Below are 21,945 nucleotides of genomic sequence, written 5' to 3'. Positions count from 1 at the left end.
CTAGAGCCCATGCTCCGCAACAAGAGAAGCCACCGCAATGAGAAGCCCGTGCACTGCAACGAACAGTAGCCCCCATTCGCTGCAACTAGAGAAAGCCTGTGCACAGCAACAAAGACCCAACGTAGCCAAAAATGAATAAATAAATAAATTTATAAAAAAAATACTGCATGGAGAGCAACTAGAACTCTCTTAATAGTGGTGATGGGAGTGTAAAATGGTATAATCACTTCAGAAACTATTTTGACAATACCTAGAAGAGCTGAATATATGCATACAATCTGATCCAACAATTCCACTCCTAGATATGCAACCAACAGAAATGCTTACATGTTAACCAAAACACATGAACAGGAATAGTGATGAAGCAATATTTGATCATAGCCAAAACTAAAAACTCAAATATAAACGTCCATCAATAGAAGACTGGATAAAATATAGCATACTCACACAATGGAATACCATGCAACAAAAAGAACAAATTAATTACATAACCACATGCAATAACCTAAATGAAAAACAAGCACAACACTGAACAAAAGAAGTCAATCACAAAAGGATACACATTGTGTACATACATAATAGATACATAATAGGTAGGCTATTTATTGTATACTATATATATAAACTTGTATAAATACACATTTTTATATATTTGAATAAAATGTATTTTAATAATTTGTATATTCATAATTATATAAAGTTCAAAAGTTTAAGAATAATCAGAAAAAGAATATTAAATGCATTTTTAAAATAAATAAGAATGTATATGTAAATGAGAATAAAGAAGTCTCATATAGAAACATATAGGTAAAACTAATCTTTGGCATTAGAAGGCAGGGATAATGGCTAAAGTTAAGGAAGTGAGGGTAGAAAGTGAACAAAGAAGTGGCAGGACAGGTTTTCTGGGATTTTTGGAATTTCATTTATCTGGGTACTTGTTACACAGGTATGTTAACTTTACAAAAATTCATGGAGCTATACAATTATGGTTTATGTACTTTTCTGTATATCTAGTATATAGTAATAAATACTTATATATCTAGTACATATTCTGTACATCTAGCATGCATCAGTAAAATTTACCAAAAAATAAAATATACCTTAAATTCTATTCCAATATAATATCTTTAAACCCTTAAGAAGGGAAAATGACAAAATCCAGAAAGCAACATAATAAACTTTAGTTATTCAACAATTAAATATAAAAATTAATATAAAATGTTTATACCCAGAAAATTAAACAACTAGATCTGATGGTGCAGGTATAATAGACTTAAAAACTTACTAAGGAAGCTCTCCGAGACCTTCGGCTCATTGGTTGATCAAATGGTGGACTGTTTATCTGCAACTTTTCAAGATATCCATCAGGTATTCTGATATCTGCAGGCAGTGATAACCGTTTATTTAAATCCTTTAAAAAAGTAGGAAAAAAAGATATTTGTAGGTAACCACAAACAGAAAAGACAGGGCATTTTACTTTTGGATTCATGGGCTCTAATATATTATTTCTTAGTGATCAATAACTATAAAGTTTTATTGCAATTGTAAAGTTACCTACATTGATTATACATAATATACTGAATGCCAATGTATTTATTTACTATCAGCAAAAGTATACAATATAGTTTAACAGAAATGGTATTCCACAACCCAGTTATTTCTGAGTCCCTTCACTGATAAATTCAACATGGAAATAATTTTGACATTATTATACCATAGTAAGAATAGGCAAAGTCTACCACAAAATGCAATTGGTTTAAATAACCAAGTGGATATTGTATGATTTTGCATGCAACACAATGAGACAGTTGAAATATTTTATTATTGCTATGCCAATGGAAAGAAATAAGTAAAAGGCATTTCTATTTCACTGTATTATGTGAACTGGGAGAAACATAAAAAGAGATTTTGCCTATATTATCACACCAAGAAACATAAATCCTTTAAAAATAAATCCCTACTGTTCAAAATAGTAACCAAACCATGAAACAAAATTGAGATGTATAGGAACTGTATACATATTATTGAGAGATATATGGCTTAAGTATAGATTTATATATTGTTCTCAGATGATAAGAGAAATAAAATGATGATAATCCTCCCATATTGGTTTTATATTTTACGTAGCCCTAAACAAATCACAGTCATTATTCTTGGAACAAAACAAAATGTTTACAATTTATCTAGAAGAATAAATAGAAAATATCCAGAAACATTCTCAAATAAGTATATACGTGGGGGTGCGTGGGTGTTAAGAAAGAAGTCTTTCCAGATACTAAATTATACAATAAAAAAACCATAGGGGATTCCCTGGTGGCGCAGTGGTTGAGAGTCTGCCTGCCAATGCAGGGGACGCGGGCTCGTGCCCTAGTCCGGGAGGATCCCACATACCGCGGAGCGGCTGGGCCCGTGAGCCATGGCTGCTGAGCCTGTGCGTCGGGAGCCTGTGCTCCGCAATGTAAGAGGCCACAGCAGTGAGAGGCCCACATACCAAAAAAAAAAAAAAAATTTTCTACAAAGAAGACTTTCCTAATGTATCATCCTGGATTTCTGAAACGTTTGAAAATCCACATATCCCTTACAGAGACCCTACATAGTATTTTGCAGAATGTTTAAGTATAATTAATGTATACTTGTCTTAATAGTAGATAATTAGAAAAAAATAATATTCACAGACTAGTTTTTGCTAATGCAAAGAAACAGCTTTCTTACAGGTGTCACTGCCCTAATCAACATTTTCAAATAGGCATTTATTCTGCTTGACATACATATATATATATGCATATTTATACACACAAACACAGGCATATTTGTATTTTTTAAATGGTACCTCCATTGAGATCCGTCTATGTATACGATTTCTAAGACAAACACCCGTAGGTGACTGGACTTCATCAGATGATGTCCCAGAAGCTTGGTCACTCTCACCATCTGATCCCATTTTTAGATTTTCATGAACAATATCTGTATCAGAAAATGAAACATTATTTATCTTAGAAGAGATGTATTAAATTCTACTATATCACTTAATTTATTATCACCACAGGTAAGATGTAGACAGCGAACACATAAAAATCACAGCATAAGAAGTCTTTTACATTCTGGGTACCATAGGTGTGCAGTTAATAAAAACTGCACACTTAGAACAAATGTCCTAAAGCAGTAGTATAAATCCTTCTATGCTCTCAGATTATGAAAAGTTATTTTAAAAAACTAACATTCAAGTTATTACCAAGAGTAGAATATTAAAATTAGAGACCGAAAATAACACTTGAGGATTATTTTAGTCAATTCTCTTATTTTCCAGATCTGGAAACTGACACCTTGAAAGGCTAAATGACTTTCAAAGGTCACAGAGCTTAAAAGGCAGACCTAAAATAGAAACCTGGTCTTTTATTTAGTTTAGTATTCTTTCCATGAAATAATGGGCTATTGGGTCTATAGCCAAATAAACTGGTTCTTTGAATATTCTTTTTAAAAACTGTTTTACTGCTGCTAATGCAGCTTCCCACCTCCCTGTGTTAAAAAACAACAATTCAAAAAGTATTCACTGAGTATCTACTTTGTATCATAACTACAAAACAAGTACCACAAAATCTACTGGGGGCCAAAATATATTCCACTTACAATACAAGGTGGATTACGATATTTTTTAAATAGGGATAAAAGATAAATGGGGGGCTTCCCTGGTGGTGTAGTGGTTGAGAGTCCGCCTGCTGATGCAGGGGACACAGGTTCGTGCCCCGGTGCGGGAAGATCCCACATGCCGCGGAGCGGCTGGGCCCTTGAGCCATGGCCACTGAGCCTACGCGTCCGGAGCCTGTGCTCCGCAACAGGAGAGGCCACAACAGTGACAGGCCACATAACGCAAAAAAAAGAAAAAGAAAAAGAAAAAAAGATAAATGGGAGTAGAGGGGAGGGAGATTAATTCCATTTGGGAATATTAAAAACAAACTTGTATACTTCTGTATCTGCTCATAAATTTGCATTGGTCAATCATCCTCTAATTCATCTAGAGCAGCCCACCAGAAACAAATGCTAGATCTCAAACACATCTCTTGCCACCAGTCCTCTCCACAGAATTATTCACTCCCCCAAAAGTATCATGTTGTTTCACACTGCAGTGCTTTAACAAGCTTTTTTTTTTTTTCTTATCTGTAAGAGATGCCTTTCTTCATTTTATCAATTTGGTGAACCCATTCTTCAAAACTATGCACATATGTCATCAGCACTCAGTGAAGTCTTTTCTACTCTCAGACACAGATGACTACTGTACCCACACCTAGCACACCTACTGCACTGAAGAGCATTTTTTGGTTCATGTTGTTTTATACCAAGTTATGAGATCCTTGGGGGAAGAATTTGGCTTATTCACTTTTCTATTCCTAGAACCGAACAAAGTTCATGATACTTAGTAGGTGGCTCAACAAATATTCTACTGAATTAAATATTAACTAAGAAGAATCAAAGAATGGACTAAACAACTGGACCTTTTCTTTCAAATGAAATGTAATATGAAATATCAACATGTAAAATAAATAAAAATAGTACTTCATAATTATAAATTTGAGCTTTTAGTTAACATTTACTTCTACAAATATAAGAACTGTTTAAATTAACAAAAAAATTGAACTCCAGGGTCTCATCAAATCAGTCTTAGAATTCATACATTTCTGTATTTTGTCTTGGTAACACATTATTGAGAAAATTCTTTTTCACACTGATAAGCAACTGCAAATAGTAATAATGGTTTTTAATAAACCAATATGTAATTTAAGAATATACTTCAATCGGGCTTCCTTGGTGGCATAGTGGTTGAGAGTCCGCCTGCCAATGCAGGGGACGCGGGTTTGTGCCCCCGTCCAGGAAGGTCCCACATGCCGCGGAGCGGCTGGGCCCATGAGCCATGGCCGCTGGGCCTGCGCGTCCAGAGCCTGTGCTCCGCAACGGGAGAGGCCACAACAGTGAGAGGCCCGCGTACCGCAAAAAAAAAAAAAAAAAAAAAAAAAAAGAATATACTTCAATGACACAGAGATTTCTGGAGAAATTTTATCCCATCTGAACAAAATATTAACATGGCAGTGAAAGTCAATGTATTTATCGGGTGACTGATTCCTAATCCAATGGTATTTAATACATCTGAGGCCAAGCATTCTTTACTGCCACACTTTTAAAATGTTAAAGATTATTTAACCATGCCTTCCACTTCCAGCAAAATTTAAAAATCTTCCTTCCTCAAGGAAATGTTGAATAAAAATATACTTTAAAATGTATAGCTAAGTTTGCATGAATATATGTTTAATACCTAGGAAGCAAAGACAAAGAGAGAACTGAATGTCCAAAGTTGTTATGCAAAAATTGACTCTGTCAGTTTCTTGGGATGGGCTTCTTATCTTGGTAAGAATGTGCTTGGATTTAGCAGCCACACTGAGATAAAAGATGAAGCTTCGGGTGTCCCACCTACAAATGAGAGCTCCTTTAGAAAGGCACGAGACTCTCAAAGAGCTACATCTTCAGTAAAAGGCAGACTTAAAAAAGAAATCTCCTCTTCTGCATGAGGACTACAAAGGAGCATATTAATCTCAGACTATGAATAAATACTTGAGTAGCATCTGACTCAACCAAGAAACAGCTCATGTCATTACTGAGCAAGTATAGTTCCGACATGAATACCAGTTGGTATTTTCACTTCCATCAACAAGACAAAAGTGAAATGATGGAGGCTTACGTCAATACTTTACTCATTTGTCACTGGTATGAGCAACTTCTTTTCTGAATCAGGTAATAGTTTTTGAGTAACTGAAGAATATTTACTTCTCAAATGGCTCAATTTTTGTGTAATTCACAATGTAACAGCTACAGGCAGACAACACACTTTTAAATTTAATCTGCATTACTAACATTTTCAACGTCACTTTCTTAAGTTTAGACCAAGGATCAGTATATGTGACCTGTTTTTGTATGGCCCTGAGTTAAAAATGGTTTTGGCATCTTTAAAGAATTATTTTAAAAAGAAGATTATGCAACAGACCATATATGGCCCTCAAAACCTCAAAAATTTTTACTGCCTGGCCCTTTACAGAAAAAATTTGCCAATCCCTAGTCTAGACAATCAAGAGAACAATAAATTAAGCCCTGATTTGAAGTGTTTTCCAACTTCTGTGGGGTAAGTACTCTGTTCATGGCCAACCTCAAGCTACCCACATGGCATCACTGAACATGCAGTTGGGAAATGGGCACAGCATGACACAGTGACTATCCAGATGTAATAGAAATAAATAACCCCCAAAGCATAGACAACAGTAAAGTGTAGTAAAATAATTAGGAAATAATGACTTTTGAGTATTCATTACCTTTGTTTTCAGTTTACTTAATTGTACGTGTATATAATTTAAATTTTAATAATGGCTATGTTTAACAATCAGCTTGCAAAATTTCTGAAAATTTTAACCATCTCTCATGAACCAGTGTAAGCCACAGACAAAAGCCCCCTGTAGATAATAAGCTCATCCTCCTAAAATTAACAAAACACATGAGAAAATAATCTACTATGGCTAGAGTAAGCAGATAAAACAAGAAGCAGAATAAAACCCTCAGGAACTTCAGTAAATATAATTATGTCGTAAGACTATAAAATAATTATACTTAGAATTATTTAAAAAACAAAACATGATAAATAAATAAGAAACCATCAGAAAAGACCAGAGAAATAAACGGAAACTTGCAGATAGATATTTTTCCTAGATATTTAAAATGACACAGTGATGTAAGAATAACTCAGGTAATGATGATATATACTAATTATTGCACTAAGCTATCAAATGGTGATAATCTGGAGTTACTAAGTATGACCCTAAGTTAAGCACCACCTCAAACTGCTGTTCACCTTGGAATCCTGCCTCCACCTCTTGAGGGCTCTGTTTTCTTCCTGGTGGACAGAGTCTCAAACATTACTCCTCTGTGGTGTCAGCACTAACACCTCTCTAGGCCCTTCCATCTTTCTACTCTCCCTCTTATTCCCAACTTGATTTTTACCTTACCGAAAAAACCAGATACTAAAGGCTGGCTGACTTGCATACAACTAAGACCTAGCTATGGACATAAGCTACAGTCAGAAAAATTTTTAAATAACAAATTACCTAATCTGCTTCCATTTCTGGGCATTGCCATGAAGGAGCCAAGGCTTCCTCCAATAACGCTATGTGGTCTCCGCAATGGAGGCTTCTTGAAGGACCCTGTGTACTGGTGGAGGAAGGAATGCATACTGTGAGAGGTTGGAGGTCTGCCATTCTTCACGATAGGCTCTGTGGTTCAGAGTATCCGAAAATCATTCCATCCAGGATCACATGAGAAGGATTGAGAAAGCAAGAGAGAAAACAAAACAAAAGATTATGATAGAGATCGTTACATTTAACCTCATTTCTTTGGCTATGTATATAAAGTACTAGAATTAAAATAATTTCTATTAAAAAATACAGAAAATTCTTCATTATTTGGAATTGATCTAGTAACTTAGTTACCGATTTTAATATAGTCAAAACTGGTTAGCAATCACAAAATTACTAATATAGTCCAAAGATTTTTGATTCTGTTTAATACATCTCAAGACTGTTTCCATAATTCTACGCTTACTGACTGCCTCATATAGGCTTTATGATTAGGTATGCTGTAGAATATAAAAGACATGGTCCTGGCCTGAAGTAACTTATATCCCTACTTGCTAGACATTCAAAAAAGTATGTCAAGTTAGTAAATAAAACAGAAGTACTTAAGTACAGATCAATATAGAAGTTCTGAAATTTATTTCCCCAAATTTGGAATTTTTTTACTATAAAGAGTTTTTTTTTTTTTTTTGCGGTATGCGGGCCTCTCACTGTTGTGGCCTCCCCCGTTGCGGAGCACAGGCTCCGGACGCGCAGGCTCCGGACGCGCAGGCTCAGCGGCCATGGCTCACGGGCCCAGCCGCTCCGCGGCATATGGGATCCTCCCAGACCGGGGCACGAACCCGTATCCCCTGCATCGGCAGGCGGACTCTCAACCACTCGCGCCACCAGGGAGGCCCTATAAAGAGTTTTTTTAAAAAAATCATAGGCCTATAACCATGCAGAAACATTACAAAAATACTTAAAAATTATTTAATTCTAAATGGGGGAAATCCTGTTTTGTAATGTTTATAGGGAATCTCATGACGCCTTTCCACCTCCAAAGAGCTTTGATAACTGTTAAGGACATGAAGTCTTCTGTGACACACAATCAGTCTTTTGTATTAGAATTACGTTTTTACTGGCAGTAGTCAGGAATTTTAAAAGGAAGTGGGCTCCTCTGAGTATCTTCTCCTCTAACATGCAGCAGCTGGCTCTTCTTTTGTAGCTGATAATCAGGAGTAAGGATTATTTCCTGATGAGGAGATTCCTCTACATGTAAAGGTTTATCAGACACAGAGAACAACTGGCAGGACCGGGTGGTTCAGATCCACAGAACAAGAAAGACCATGGTGGGCTTCCCTGGTGGCGCAGTGGTTGAGAGTCCGCCTGCCGATGCAGGGGACACGGGTTCGCGTCCCGGTCCGGGAAGATCCCACATGCCACGGAGCGGCTGGGCCCGTGAGCCATGGCCGCTGAGCCTGCGTGTCCGGAGCCTGTGCTCCACAACGGGAGAGGCCACAACAGTGAGAAGCCCGTATACCGAAAAAAAAAAAAAAGAAAGACCATGGCATGGGCCTATGAAAAATGAGCCAAGAAGGCCACTGGGCTTGTGCCTCGACTAATAATGGCTGCCTAAAAGGAGGAGAGAGAAGGAGGATGGGGCAAAAGAGCCCTCAAGGATCACACAAGGCCTAGGTCATCTACTCTGGGTGGAACACCAGACTGGAGGTAGGGGAAATGCATAACTAGTAAAGCAGAACATCAGTCCATGTCCCATGCCTGTACATTCCTTGGCAGTAGCTAGCTGATAAAAGATTTGGGGATCTTAACCTAAGCCTAGCAAAACAAACAATGATTTAACAATGAATGGGGAGAGGGTATCTGTCATAAATATATAAATTAGTTACAAACACTCGGGGATACAGGCTAGAACTATAAGAAACATCTCTTTCTAGGTTATAATATTTCATATCTGGAATCATAATATATAAATATTCTGCCTAGCGACATTTGTTTTAGTTGCTCTCTGAAGTTATCCTGGGAAACATAGCTTTATAGTACTGGGGAATATTGGAACAAAACAAAACAAAACAAAACACAGAGATCATAAATACATTCAATTATTCAGGGGATATTTATTGTGTGCTTACCATTTGACAAGCGCTCTTCCAGGCCCTGGGCATGAAGAGGTAAATAAAACAAACAAGGTACTACTCTTTGAAACTATAATATCTATTGAAGGGGAAAAAAGATACTAATAAATAAGAAAAATATCAGATAATGACAGGTAATATGCAAAAGATTAAAAGAGAGATGTAGTAGAAAATAAATGAGTGGTTATTTTACACTGGAATATTGAAAAAGTTCTCTCTGTAGAGGTATTTTCAAAAGAATTATAAATGCAAGAAAGAGCCAGTCATAGGAAGATGGGTGAGTGGTGGGTTACAAGATATTCCAAAGGGAAAAGCTACCGCAGAAGTCAGCACATGGCAAAGAGTTTGACTTACTAGAGCAATGGTCCTCAAACTTTAGCATGTTTCAGCATCACCTTCAAAGACTTGTTAAAACACAAGATTTCTGGGTCCCACCCCCAGACCTCCTGATTCAGTAAGTCAGGCATGGAATCCAAAAATTTGCATCTCTAACAAATTCCCAGGTGATGCTGATGTTACTCGTCCAGGGGTCACACTTTGTGAACCACTGCATCACAGAAACAGAAAGAAAGGAAGTGTAGCTATAGTAATAATTGTGGGGGGAACAGTGTTATTAAGATCAGAGAGAGAAGCAGATTTATATGTCACCACAGAAGTCTAAATTTCACTCTGAGATTGGAAGCAGTTATGGTAGCTCTGAAGTAGGAGGTAATATATCTGATTAATGTTTTAAAAATATCACTGAGGGGTCAGGGATAGTGGGAGGTAAGGAGGCAGGAACGACTTATAAAGGGGTAGCATGCAAGGGGTCTCTTTGTGGCAACTGAGTAGCTCTTTATCCTGACTGCACTGGTGGTTACATGAATCCACACATGTGATAAAATGACATAGAATTATATTCACGCTTTATTCCAATGTTAATTTCCTGCATTTGACAATGTTCTATAGTCACAGAAGGTGTAACCAAAAGGGCGGGGGATACTGAGAGAAGGGCAACCTCTCTGTACTATCTCTGCAACTTCCTCTGAATCTATTATCAAAAATTAAAAAAAATTTTAATCACTCTGGTTGCTGCTGGAGAACAGATGATAGAAAAACAACAGAAGGGAAACAGGAGGAGGAGACTATTGTATAGTACTCGAAGCAACAAATAATGGTGGCCTGGACTAGGATGAAGAGAAGCAGGCAGATTTAGGATATACTACACAAAGGCAGAACCAGAAGGCCAGCAGACATGGCTGCAAAATTACTTTCATACATACTCTCCGCACCCCACCGCAGCTTTTAGTGATAACCTACATTAAAAATATTTATCCAAAGAAAAATTTTAAATCTCCAATAGAGCCACTGTTAAAAATATATGAAATACAATATGTGAAAGGACAATTGGAATCATGTGTCAAGTATGCAAATGATTATCATTAACAGTGAGTTTTTTTAAGTTATTTATGTAGTAAATATATAGGAAACTACAACGGTAGAGGAGGGAAGAAAGGGTAAAAGAGAAAATAATCAAGGATAATTCCTGGATTCCTAGCTTTAAGGTTCCCTCACTTTAGGTTAAGTGAGGGAAGTTGGAGTAGAAGCTGATTTGGGGGGGAAGGAAATCAAGATTTGTGGTTTGGTCATATGTATTACATTTAAGGTTCTTATTAGACATCTATGTGGAGAAGCCAAGTAAGCATTTCGATATGAATCTAAAGATCCAGAAAAAAATCCTGACTAGAGAGACAAATTTCGGTGTAGTCAGCATTACATAGTAGCTGAGGTCATAGGACTAGATGAGGTCAAATATTCACACATTTCAAGATTATGACAGCAATTAACTGGACAGTTCAGTAAGATAATAATACTCTGTATTTTAAAAAGAAGTGGAAACCTTTAAGGCATTATGCTAAATGAAATAAGTCAGACACAAGAGGACAAATAGACAAAGGAGAATAGTGGTTACCAGGTCCTGAGGGGAGAGGAGAATGGGGAATTACTGTTTTGTTTTTTTATAATTTTTATTTTATATTGGAATATAGTTGATTTACAATGTTGTGTTAGTTTTAGGTGTACAGCACAGTGATTCAATTACACATATACGTGTATCCATTGTTTTTCAGATTCTTTTCCCATATAGGTTATTACAGACTACTGATCTTTCTGTTTTCTTTCTTTTTTTTTTTTTAAATTAATTAATTTATTTTTGGCTGCATTGGGTCTTCGTTGCTGCGCGCAGGCTTTCTCTAGTTGTGGCGAGCGGGGGCTACTCTTGGTTGCAGTGCAAGGGCTTCTCATGGAGGTGGCTTCTCTTGTTGCAGAGTACGGGCTCTGGGCTCACGGGCTCTAGAGAGCAGGCTCAGTAGTTGTGGCACGCTGGCTCAAGTAGTTGTAGCCCATGGGCTTAGTTGCTCTGCAGCATGTAGGATCTTCCCAGACGAGAGTTCGAGCCTGTGTCCCCTGCACTGGCAGGTGGATTCTCAACCACTGCGCCACCAGGGAAGTCTGGAATTACTGTTTAATGCGTACAGTGTTTCAGTCTGGGCTGATGAAAAAGTTCTAGATATGGTTAGTGGTGGTGGCTGCACAACAATGTGAATGTATGTAATAACACTAAAACTGTATGCTTCAAAATGGTTAAAATAGTAAATTACAGGTTATATGTATTTTACCACAATATATTTTAAAAAGTAATGGAAATCTATATGAAAACCTGCACTAGATCTTCCCTATTCTATAAAGTAATTAGTTCCAAGTAAGGATTTCAATGATTTTTTTAATATCATAACATGGCAATCATTAGATTCCACTAAGAAATTTATTTGACATCTTATTTATTTGGATAGTCTTATTATGTGAACTACTATGATCAGGAGAACGAATTTCTTAGCCAACACCTCGTAGTCTTAACTCACTCCCTGGTTCCTAATCCTGCTCTTGTAAGCTCTCTTATTAACCCGATCCTATTCCAGACCCTACATACATCCAATGAAGTCTGTGCTTTCAGCCTCATCCTCTCACAGACCTTGTGCTATTTGGAGGAGTTAGCGCTACTTAAAAACACCCTATGTCATCCACTATTGTCAAAAACTGTCACTGCTACCATGTAGTGTAGCGGTCCCCAACCTTCCTGGCATCAGGGACCACTTCCGTGGAAGACAATTTTTCCACAGATGGGGGTGGGGTGGGGTGGCGGATGGTTCAGGCGGTAACACGAGCCATGGGGAGTGATGGGGAGCGGCAGATGAAGCTTTGCTCACTTGCCTGCCGCTCACCTCCTGCTGCGTGGCCCGGGGGCGGGGGCGGGGGGGGGGGGCGGTTGGGGATCCCGATGTATCAGATTACCAGGAGAAAGGGAGAAACCTGGAAATAAGACAAGGTCTCACAATATCCATAAAACTAGTCTTGTTAATTCTGAACAACACGATAAACTGTCCCAGTGCACAGACTGAGGAATAAGGACAAGAAACTGAATATCTGGAAAACTGCACCATTTCAATCTTTGCCTTTTGGGTTTTTTGTTGTTGTTGTTCTTGTTATTGCTGCATTTGGAAGCCTCAAATAGTTTACGTATAATAAAACGCTACTTTTGCCTTTCTATAAGTGTGATCTATTCTCTTCATCATAATTAAATTGTCACCTGTCCTCATCAAATCAATAATTTCAATACACTTCTCATTACAGAGTAAGGCTAACTACTTAAAGACAACATCATGAAATATAACTTTCTGTATGTCTAAAATCATAATAAGACTTTTAGCAAGCAAATCAAGAATCTATGAGAAAAAGGTATTTTTCAGATGAACTGTTTTTACTGAGATGAAATTCACTAACATAAAATTAATCACTTTATTTGGTAGATGTACAATGTTGTACAACCATCACTTCTATTTAGTTCCAAAGTATTTTCATCACTACCAAAGGAGACCCTGTACCTACTACGCAGTCACTCCGCATTCCCCCCTCTCCTGAGTCCCTGGCAACCACTCAGCTGCTTTTTGTCTCTGGATTTACCTATTCTGGATATTTCATATAAACGGAATCATAGAATATGTGACCTTTGGGGTCTGGCTTCTTTCAGTTTTCAAGATTCATCCATATTGTAGCATGTATCAGTGCTTCATTCCATTTTATGGTTGAATAATATTCCATTCCTGGAATATGTCACATTTTGTTTATACATTCATCTGTTGATGGACATTTGAGTTGTTTCCACCTTTTGGCTACTGTAAATAGTGCTGCTATAAATATAAACATTCATGTGCAAGATTCTGTTTGAATACTTGTTTAAATTATTTGGATATATTCCTAGGAATGGAACTACTGGGTTATATGGTAATTCTATTTTTAATTTGTGAGGAACTGAGATGAATTAATGTTTGACAGGTTTTTTTTTTAAATGAAATATTCAGTGCCTTCTCAGTTACTAAAAAAAAAAAATCTGATGTGCTCAGAACTCTCTTTCCTTGAAAGTACTTTAGAAAAAAATGTTTCTTATACTTCAGTTTATAAATTTTAGTGCAAAAATTTCATTTTATAATTAGGAAAAGTTGTACTGAGTTAAGGCCAGTATGCTTAAATCAACCAAGTTTGCAAACTTCCAACCTAATTTTAACACACTAAATATAAATTCAAGATTCCTCTTTCCCGGGGTTCAATCCACCGATCAATCTGTAAACACACTAGCTTATCTAGAAAGGTACTCTAATGCGAACTATAATTATATTATACATTTATAACTGAGTTAAAGCCTTCACAGTATGACTCATAATTATCAAAATAGAGATAACAGCTCAAATTCTCTTTGGATGGAGGTAGAACATGTATGAGTGACAGTGTATGTACATTTTGATACACCTGTATCATATGCATTATAATTTTTCCAAGATTTTTATAGTATTATCCCCATTTATGTGTACTTTCTCATTTGATTTGTCCTAGAATATGCATGAGAGACATCTGCCTATATATAATGCAAGAATAAGAGGATTCTGCTCATACAAGTGACTGAACAAAAGACAGATCAAAAATTGGTTTAGTTTATTTAAGAAAGTTATAAACTATATTCTTCCTTCTTAAGCCAGCACTGCCACTATACAGTTGTTAGACAAATATCACTTGCTTTATAAACTGGTTATAGCGTATGTGAGAAGATCTTTTAAAAAGTATAGTCTACCTCTTCTCATTCATTAAACCATATTCAGACACAGACTGTGTGTGTTACCGATCTTAGGAGCTTTTTACCTTTAAGATAAACTCCATAAAGAAAGAAAATGTTGGAACCAGCTATCAGGTACTGAAAAATAACCAAAAAGGTAGAGAATCTTTGTGAAAACTGTCCCATGTGCTGTTGTTATACATAGGAAATAAGTAATAGCAGGTATAACTCAGAGATAGCCTATGCTACCAGCAATCTCTGCAACCCAAGAGGAATCAATGTCTATTATGACATCTTCAAGTATTATTTCAAATAATTTGAAAACCTTAAAGAGGAAACTCAGTAGAGTTTCTATTTTCTCTTCTTTACTAATTGTTAATGTTACTATTGAAATAAAAGTAAATTTTAAAGTATGTTCTACTTCAAAAAAATTTTCAATGTTTCACCATTCATTATAAATTAAGCATGTTTTAAGACAATTAATACTAAAATATTCCAGGAAATATACTATGAATCTAAAATATTAATTAGCTCTCCAAAAAGTATGTACATTTTCTTTGACTCACACTCTTTTTTTTTTTTAAAAGAGGTTTGTCTTGTAGTCAAATTCCCATCCAGAATGTGTTCCCAGAAAGCATCCATTAAGATGTATTCTGTGCTTACTTTACTCCTGAATATCACTGGCAAATAGCTAGCAAGACTCGTGGATCATAAGAATGAATAGACAGGGTTTAATTAATAACAAGAAATCAAAGGGGATCTGAGAGAGAATTAAGGATTTTTCTCCTGGCAAGAGGAATAAAAGTAAGACATTATAATATCAGCTTTGAGATTTGATCCAAATATAAAATATTTCCCTCCTAAAGTAAATTATATCCAAATCATTATTTTAAATTTTCTATCAAACTCATCTATGTTTCCCCTTCTATATTATGAGCCAGATAACCTTGAGTAAAATAATGACCCTTCTGAGGAAGAGATAAATTGAAGGTTGGGTAGGATAAATTACTTACCCAGAATCATGTAACTAATAAGTGTGTAAGTGTATCCCAAATTCCAATCCATGACTTTTTAAAAAAAGTAATTAATTAATTAATTTTATTTTTTGGCTGCGTTGGGTCTTTGTTGCTGCACACGGGCTTTCTCTAGTTGCAGTGAGCGGGGTCTGCTCTTCATTGCAGTACGCGGGCTTCTCATTACAGTGGCTTCTCTTGCTGTGGAACATGGGCTCTAGGCGTGTGGGCTTCAGTAGTTGTGGCACGCGGGCTCAGTAGTTGTGGCTCACGGGCTCTAGAGTGCAGGCTCAGTAGTTGTGGCACATGGGCATAGTTGCTCCGCGGCATGTGGGATCTTCCCGGACCAGGGCTCGAACCCATGTCCCCTGCACTGGCAGGCGGATTCTTAACCACTGCGCCACCAGGGAAGTCCCAGTCCATGACTTTTAACTTAAAGTCCAGAGCACTTTCCATTATACCTTTCCCTCTCTCACAAGGAGAGTTACATTTCATCCCGAGGGGGTGAGGGTATTCATGTTTTCACCCACTGCCACAAACCTCTAACAGAAGAACTTCAGGCAGAGGCAAGGAAGAGAATCTGCACATTATGACACACTGGCAGCCATTCCTGTAAGCTCCTTCCTGGTTATTACTATGACATCTCTAGAGCTATTTCAGTTTTGAATATGTAGGCTTGTTCTACAGATTTCATCAGGATTTTGCATTTTAATACATTCAATTTAACAAGCTTTTTATTTTATATCAATATCTGTGTAGTAACTACTTTACACCGTAAAAAGAACTGTCAAACTTGTGAAACATTATATGCCTATCTACTATAAGTGCTTTCAATACCATGGATAGATTCTTTGGTCAATATAAAGTAAGAAAATAGTATGATTCACTCATATGATAAATGTTGTCATCTATGTGGATAGTCAATATATGCATATATAATGCTATAAACCTATGATGAAATTTAAAACAGGAATTTCACAAACTTTTTTTTTTTTTGGCCACACCGCATGGCTTGTAGGACCTTAATTCCCTGACCAGTGATCGAACCCAGGCCCTCGGCAGTGAAAGCACAGAGTCTTAACCACTGGACCACCAGGGAATTCCCAGGAATTTCACAAACTTACTATGCACTTTTAAGCTGTATTAACTTTGGTTATAAGAATAACAAAAATATTTAAATGTTAATTTAAAAACAGCCACTTAACTAGGATAATATTATACAAAGTATTCTTATTTAAGAACTAATGAAAAATGGAAAGATAAACAGGATAGAGAATTCATCAGGGTTAGAGACCAGCTATAGTAACACTGTTGGAGTAAGGATAGAACATTCCAGTAAACAAGCAAAAGTTATTGAACTAGGGAAGGAGGCAGAGAAATAAACAGAAGGAACCTACTAGGACTAGGGACTAATCAGGAAAGTAAATTTACATTCGATTTATCATGTAATTCAATTCTCTCCTCCCCTTCCCTACCCCCTAAATATTTACCATTATCTTTGCTGCTGTTTTCTTCAATAGTCATTTGTTCAGCCAATTCAGACAACGATTCATCAATAGTCTGGCTTCCTCGAAGCGTGAGGGATAGCCTTCTCTTAAATTTTTTCATCCTATCAACTGAATGTCACTTGAAAAATCCTGAAAGAAAAGAACACAATGAACATAAGATTAAAGCTATGAATATCTTACAGCTCCAGAAAAATGTTGTTCTCAGTTTACTGGGAATCTTCAAAATAAGAATAAAATGAGGAATTCTCACGTCCATCAAACATCACAAAATCCAACCCTTCCTTAAAAAGATCCACTCACTTGAATTAATGCCATATTCATATAGCATCATAAGAGCAAGAATTCTACAAAACTAAAGACTGAGATTTTAAGCATCACAACTAACCTTAGAAGGATTACAAATCTTCCTAAAATGAGCTTTGTAAAAACCAATTTAGTGAAAATATACTATTTTGATGTGTAGGTTCCATTATTATAAATATCAATCATCATATTGGAACCAGTCAGTGATATCTTTAGATATAACTGAGGGGATAAGACAGGTGAAAGAGGTGGGGTAGGGAGAGAATAAAGAATGATGCTTGACAATTCATTAAACAGCTCCAACAGATTTTCTTTTTTAACTACTTATTTAGCCAATATATTGGGGGTTTGTTCCTCCCCCACCCTGGTCAGCTGTCAGGAGTCTCCTCCTATTATTATAACAATGCCAAATTTTAGAAGGAAAAAATGAAAGTCAAATTAACAGGTTTCAAATGCCTACTCCATACTAGACACTTTCATGTCTCTGAATTCATTTAGTCTTCCTAATTCTAAAGAGCATACTATACTATCCCATTTTCACAAATAAGTAAACAGGCTCAAAGAAGTTGCCTGACAGAAGGCAAACAAACAATTATCGATAGAACTGAGATTTAAAACTAAGATTACCATTTACCTTTTCCCCCACATTTTAACATCTCTGAAATCAGGATGTACCACAATTACAGTTAAGTCCCCTACATATGAATGAGTTCCATTCCAAGAGCATGTTCATAAGTCCAATTTGTTCGTAAGTCCAACAAAGTTAGCCTAGGTACTCAACTAACACACGCAGCTATATAGCACTGTACTGTAATAGGTTTATAATACTTTTCACACAAATAGTACATAAAAACAAACACAAAAAATAAAGAAAACATTTTTAATCTTACAGTACAGTACCTTGAAAAGTACAGTAGTACAACAGTTGGCATACAGGGGCCGGCATCGAGTGAACAGGCAAGAAGAGTTACTGACTGGAGGAGGGAGAGGAGGTGGGAACTGGCAGAGCTGAAGGACCATCTGCAATAGGAGATGGAGGGCAAGCTGCAATTTCACTCACGCCTGATGGTGATGGAACACGTATTCGCATCTTTGAAAGTTTGCAGCTTGAAGGTTTGTATGTAGGGGACTTATTGTAATAGGATGTCAGTTATAACTGACAGCTTTCTTTTGTCCTAGCAGTACATACACTAATGGTATAATTCATAGTGGAGTAGTCTTGGATGTGATCAAACAAGGTATTTGCTGCCAAAACCAATTCCTCAATTATTTACCTGTAACTTCTTTCCTAATCTACAGTCTTAATTGTGGTGAGCTAGTTTACCAGATTACCAGGTGTATTGTAACCATTACCCCAACTAAGAGCTTCTTCTAACTCCCCTATGCTAAAATACCTGTTTTACCATCCAGCTCTGGATATCTATCTTCAATCTGTAAGTAGTTTGCCTATTTTCTCATCCTAGGGCTCTATTCCAAGTAGCTGAGTGTGCTGAACAAGTGAACTCTACCTAAGATATTTTTAATGAATAATTTTTGTTTGCTCAAAGGCTCGGGGTAGGGTACTGAATACAAATTTATAAGTGATAATATTATGTTTTACCAACTCTGTTTTACATAGTTAAAGACAAATCAATGTTGCTGAATATTTTCTACTAACTAACCTTCCAGCTGACCTCTTTTCAGCTGTGCCTAAACTGCAGTTAAACCGATCTACTGGGTTCTAAATTTTAGTTATTGTATTTTCAATCCTAGAATTCCTATTTGATCCCTTTCTATAGATTCAAGTTCTCTACTGAAATTCTTCACCTTGCCATCTATTTTCATGACTAGGTTATAGTATTTTAAAGTTCTTATCTATAACTCCAGAATTATACAACCTATGAATAACCTGCATAACCTGTTTCTACTGCTGGTTTTTCTCTGTTGGTCCTGTTGAATGCACAGTAATTTTTTTTTTACTGAATAGTACACATTGTATGTGAATGACTGTATGAACATATGTAAGAAAAAATGTTGAAGCTCTGGATGATGTTATTATCTTCTTCCAGAAAGGATTTAATTTTTTTCTAACAAGCAGTCAGAGTAAGAGATCAACAGAGCTGGCTTGAGACTGAGTTTCAGATACTGTAAAGTCTGGCCTACTTCTGTTTGTTCCCACTCCTATGGTGTGGCCTTTCAAAAGATTCAAACTGCAATCCTAGGACTAAAACAACAACAAAAACTATTGAAAGCTCCACTCAACTACCTCAGTTGCTTTTTGCTCACCTCTCATACACTGCTCAACTTTTATCCTCTTATCCAAAAGAGCTTAAGAGTTAGAAAATATCTCCAGAGGAAACTCACAGAATACATCTATTTCTCTTCTCTCCTGAATCTTTACTCCTGAAGTCCTGACTGACTCAGAAGCTCTACGATGCCTTCAAACTATATTTTTCCCTAGTCTGATACAAGTTCCTCCCATCACAGGCAGAAATGGATGTTCAGATGTGGATTAAAGGAGATAATATATACTTTAGCAAACAAGGTGAATTTATAGGAGGCAGTCAGTAAACTTTAAGAGTTGATTCCAAGTAAGAAACCTGTAACTATATGGCTGTCCTAAATGCTAGATTCTTTACTTCTCAAAGTCAGCCTTTATACAGCTCTACCTTGACAGTCAGTAATCCATGCCATTTGCTTAAAACATTAGATATTTAAGGTGAATTGAGCTATCGCCAATCTTCATCTACCCTTTGGTTTCTCTAAGAATTTATACTAGAGACACTCTCCTTTGTATCCAGAATCATCCTGTGCAGTAAAGGGGTAACTCTGCAAGCTTGGGGGGTTAAACTCTGCACATTCCAAAGAAAGGAATCACCTAAGACAAGCTCCTAGGAGATAACCTCTGACCCCTTGCAATATCCTGCCTGATAAATTTCTTTGTATACCTAAAATCTTGGGCCACACCAGATAATTTATATTAACAATGTGAATTATGGTAAATCCCTATATCTTTGTATGCCTGGGGCTTTAGGCCACACCATATCAGCTGGACCTCAGGGGGGAGGAGGAATAAGGGAAACGAGACTAAGTAACTAAAGACAGTCATGTAGGTACTTCCATGCCTATGTAATTGACCCCTAAAAAAAACTCTGGACACCAAGATTCAGGTAAGCTTCCCTGGTTGGCACCACTTTGCCATGTTGTCATACAGGACAACTGGAGGAATGGAGCACTGTCATGCAACTCCACTAGGAGAGGATAACTGAAAACTCGCACCTGGTTTCTCTTGGACTCCACCCTATATACCCTTTCCCCTTTGCTGATTTTAATCTGTATCTTTTCACTGTAATAAAACATCATCCTGAGTTTAACAGCTTTTCTCTGATTTCTGTGCCCTTTTAGCACATTGTCCAGCCTGAGAGTCTCTTCACACACTCCTTCAGGACGCCTGCGCCCTAACAGAAACCCCTAGGCGCCAGTAGCTCACAGGTACCAACTGTTTGACTCCAATGTTCTCAAACACAGTCATGTGGTCACGAATGTCTACGTAACTATACAAACATCACCACTTCAGAATCTTGCACACCATTTCTGAAAGTTTGCTGACCATGTACCTGCCTCTTATTTTAGATGACAAATAAGGATAAAATAACAAACTATAACAGACATCTTATTACAGAATTAATTCACATTAATTAATTAATGGGTAACATCCCATTCTGACCATGTATGTGAAAAGTGGTCACTCCAAACTGCCTTGTACTGTAAATAAAAAATATGCACTGGATTTTAAAGACTTAGTATTTTAACAGAACGTAAAAAATCTATTGTTATATGCATAACATGTTTTTGAAAAATTCTAGACATATTTGGCTAAGTAAAATTTATCAGTATTTCTAAAACTAACTCTACTAATTAAATTATACCTGCAAAATACTTTAAAGTTCAGTATGGTGCTCACATTATATTTCTATTGGGCAATGTCACTATAGAGCGCCAAGTAAATCTTGATGGTTTTAAGTGGGTACGGAAAAGGGGGGGAAGGGAAATCACATAAGCCTTAACTTTTTCTTCACACAATGCTTTTGAACAATATATTAGGAGAAATTCTATGTGTTTATAACTCAGAACAGTATGCATTTCCATCAAGAGTGAAGAAAATTCTAGTCTATAAAGTAACTATACGTATTTTCTACTCTGTCAAGAATAAGAAGGACATTTCTAATCCATTAATAAGAGGTGCAGTGGTTAAGAATCTGCCTGCCAATGCAGGGGACATGGGTTCAAGCCCTGGTCCGGGAAGATCCCACATGCCACAGAGCAACTAAGCCCGTGAGCCACAGCTAAGGAGCCTGCACTCTAGGGCCCGTGAGCCACAACTACTGAGCCCGCGTGCCACAACTACTGAAGCCCGGGCGCCTAGACCCCATGCCCCGCAACAAGAGAAGCCACCACAATGAGAAGCCCGCGCACTGCAACAAAGAGGAGCCCCCGCTCACCGCAACTAGGGAAAGCCCACACACTGCAACGAAGACCCAATGCAGCCAAAAATAAATTTATAAAAAAGAAAAACTTCATAATAGAACACACTGCATCCTCAGAAAGGTCCTATTTTTTTATCTTCCATGCTATAACTGTAACCTTTTAATTAAGTCACAATGATCAGTAAACACAGATGTTAAGGAATTTCATCAACAA

The 21,945-nt window shown here is 36.9% G+C and overlaps 1 protein-coding gene across 2 annotated transcripts in view; it reads right to left on the bottom strand.

Annotated features, from left to right (window-relative positions):
- The window catches only part of CDK17 (cyclin dependent kinase 17), a 99,662-nt gene that overhangs the window by 28,799 nt on the left and 48,918 nt on the right, over positions 1-21,945 (bottom strand). The window contains exons 2-6 of one of the 2 annotated variants that reach the window (XM_060112615.1): positions 18,166-18,285; positions 16,945-17,091; positions 7,140-7,304; positions 2,831-2,964; positions 1,286-1,411 (exon numbers count right to left, since the gene is read on the bottom strand). In XM_060112615.1, the coding sequence (XP_059968598.1) occupies positions 1,286-1,411; positions 2,831-2,964; positions 7,140-7,304; positions 16,945-17,062 (543 nt within the window). In that variant the 5' untranslated portion in view covers positions 17,063-17,091; positions 18,166-18,285. The remainder of the gene's footprint in view (positions 1-1,285; positions 1,412-2,830; positions 2,965-7,139; positions 7,305-16,944; positions 17,092-18,165; positions 18,286-21,945) is intronic. The other variant, XM_060112614.1, reaches the window with a different exon arrangement.

Source organism: Mesoplodon densirostris, chromosome 11 (genome assembly GCF_025265405.1).
Source record: "Mesoplodon densirostris isolate mMesDen1 chromosome 11, mMesDen1 primary haplotype, whole genome shotgun sequence".
NCBI lineage: Eukaryota > Metazoa > Chordata > Mammalia > Artiodactyla > Ziphiidae > Mesoplodon > Mesoplodon densirostris.
Note: the sequence above shows the minus strand (reverse complement) of the source record. Positions and strands in the feature narration are given on the sequence as shown.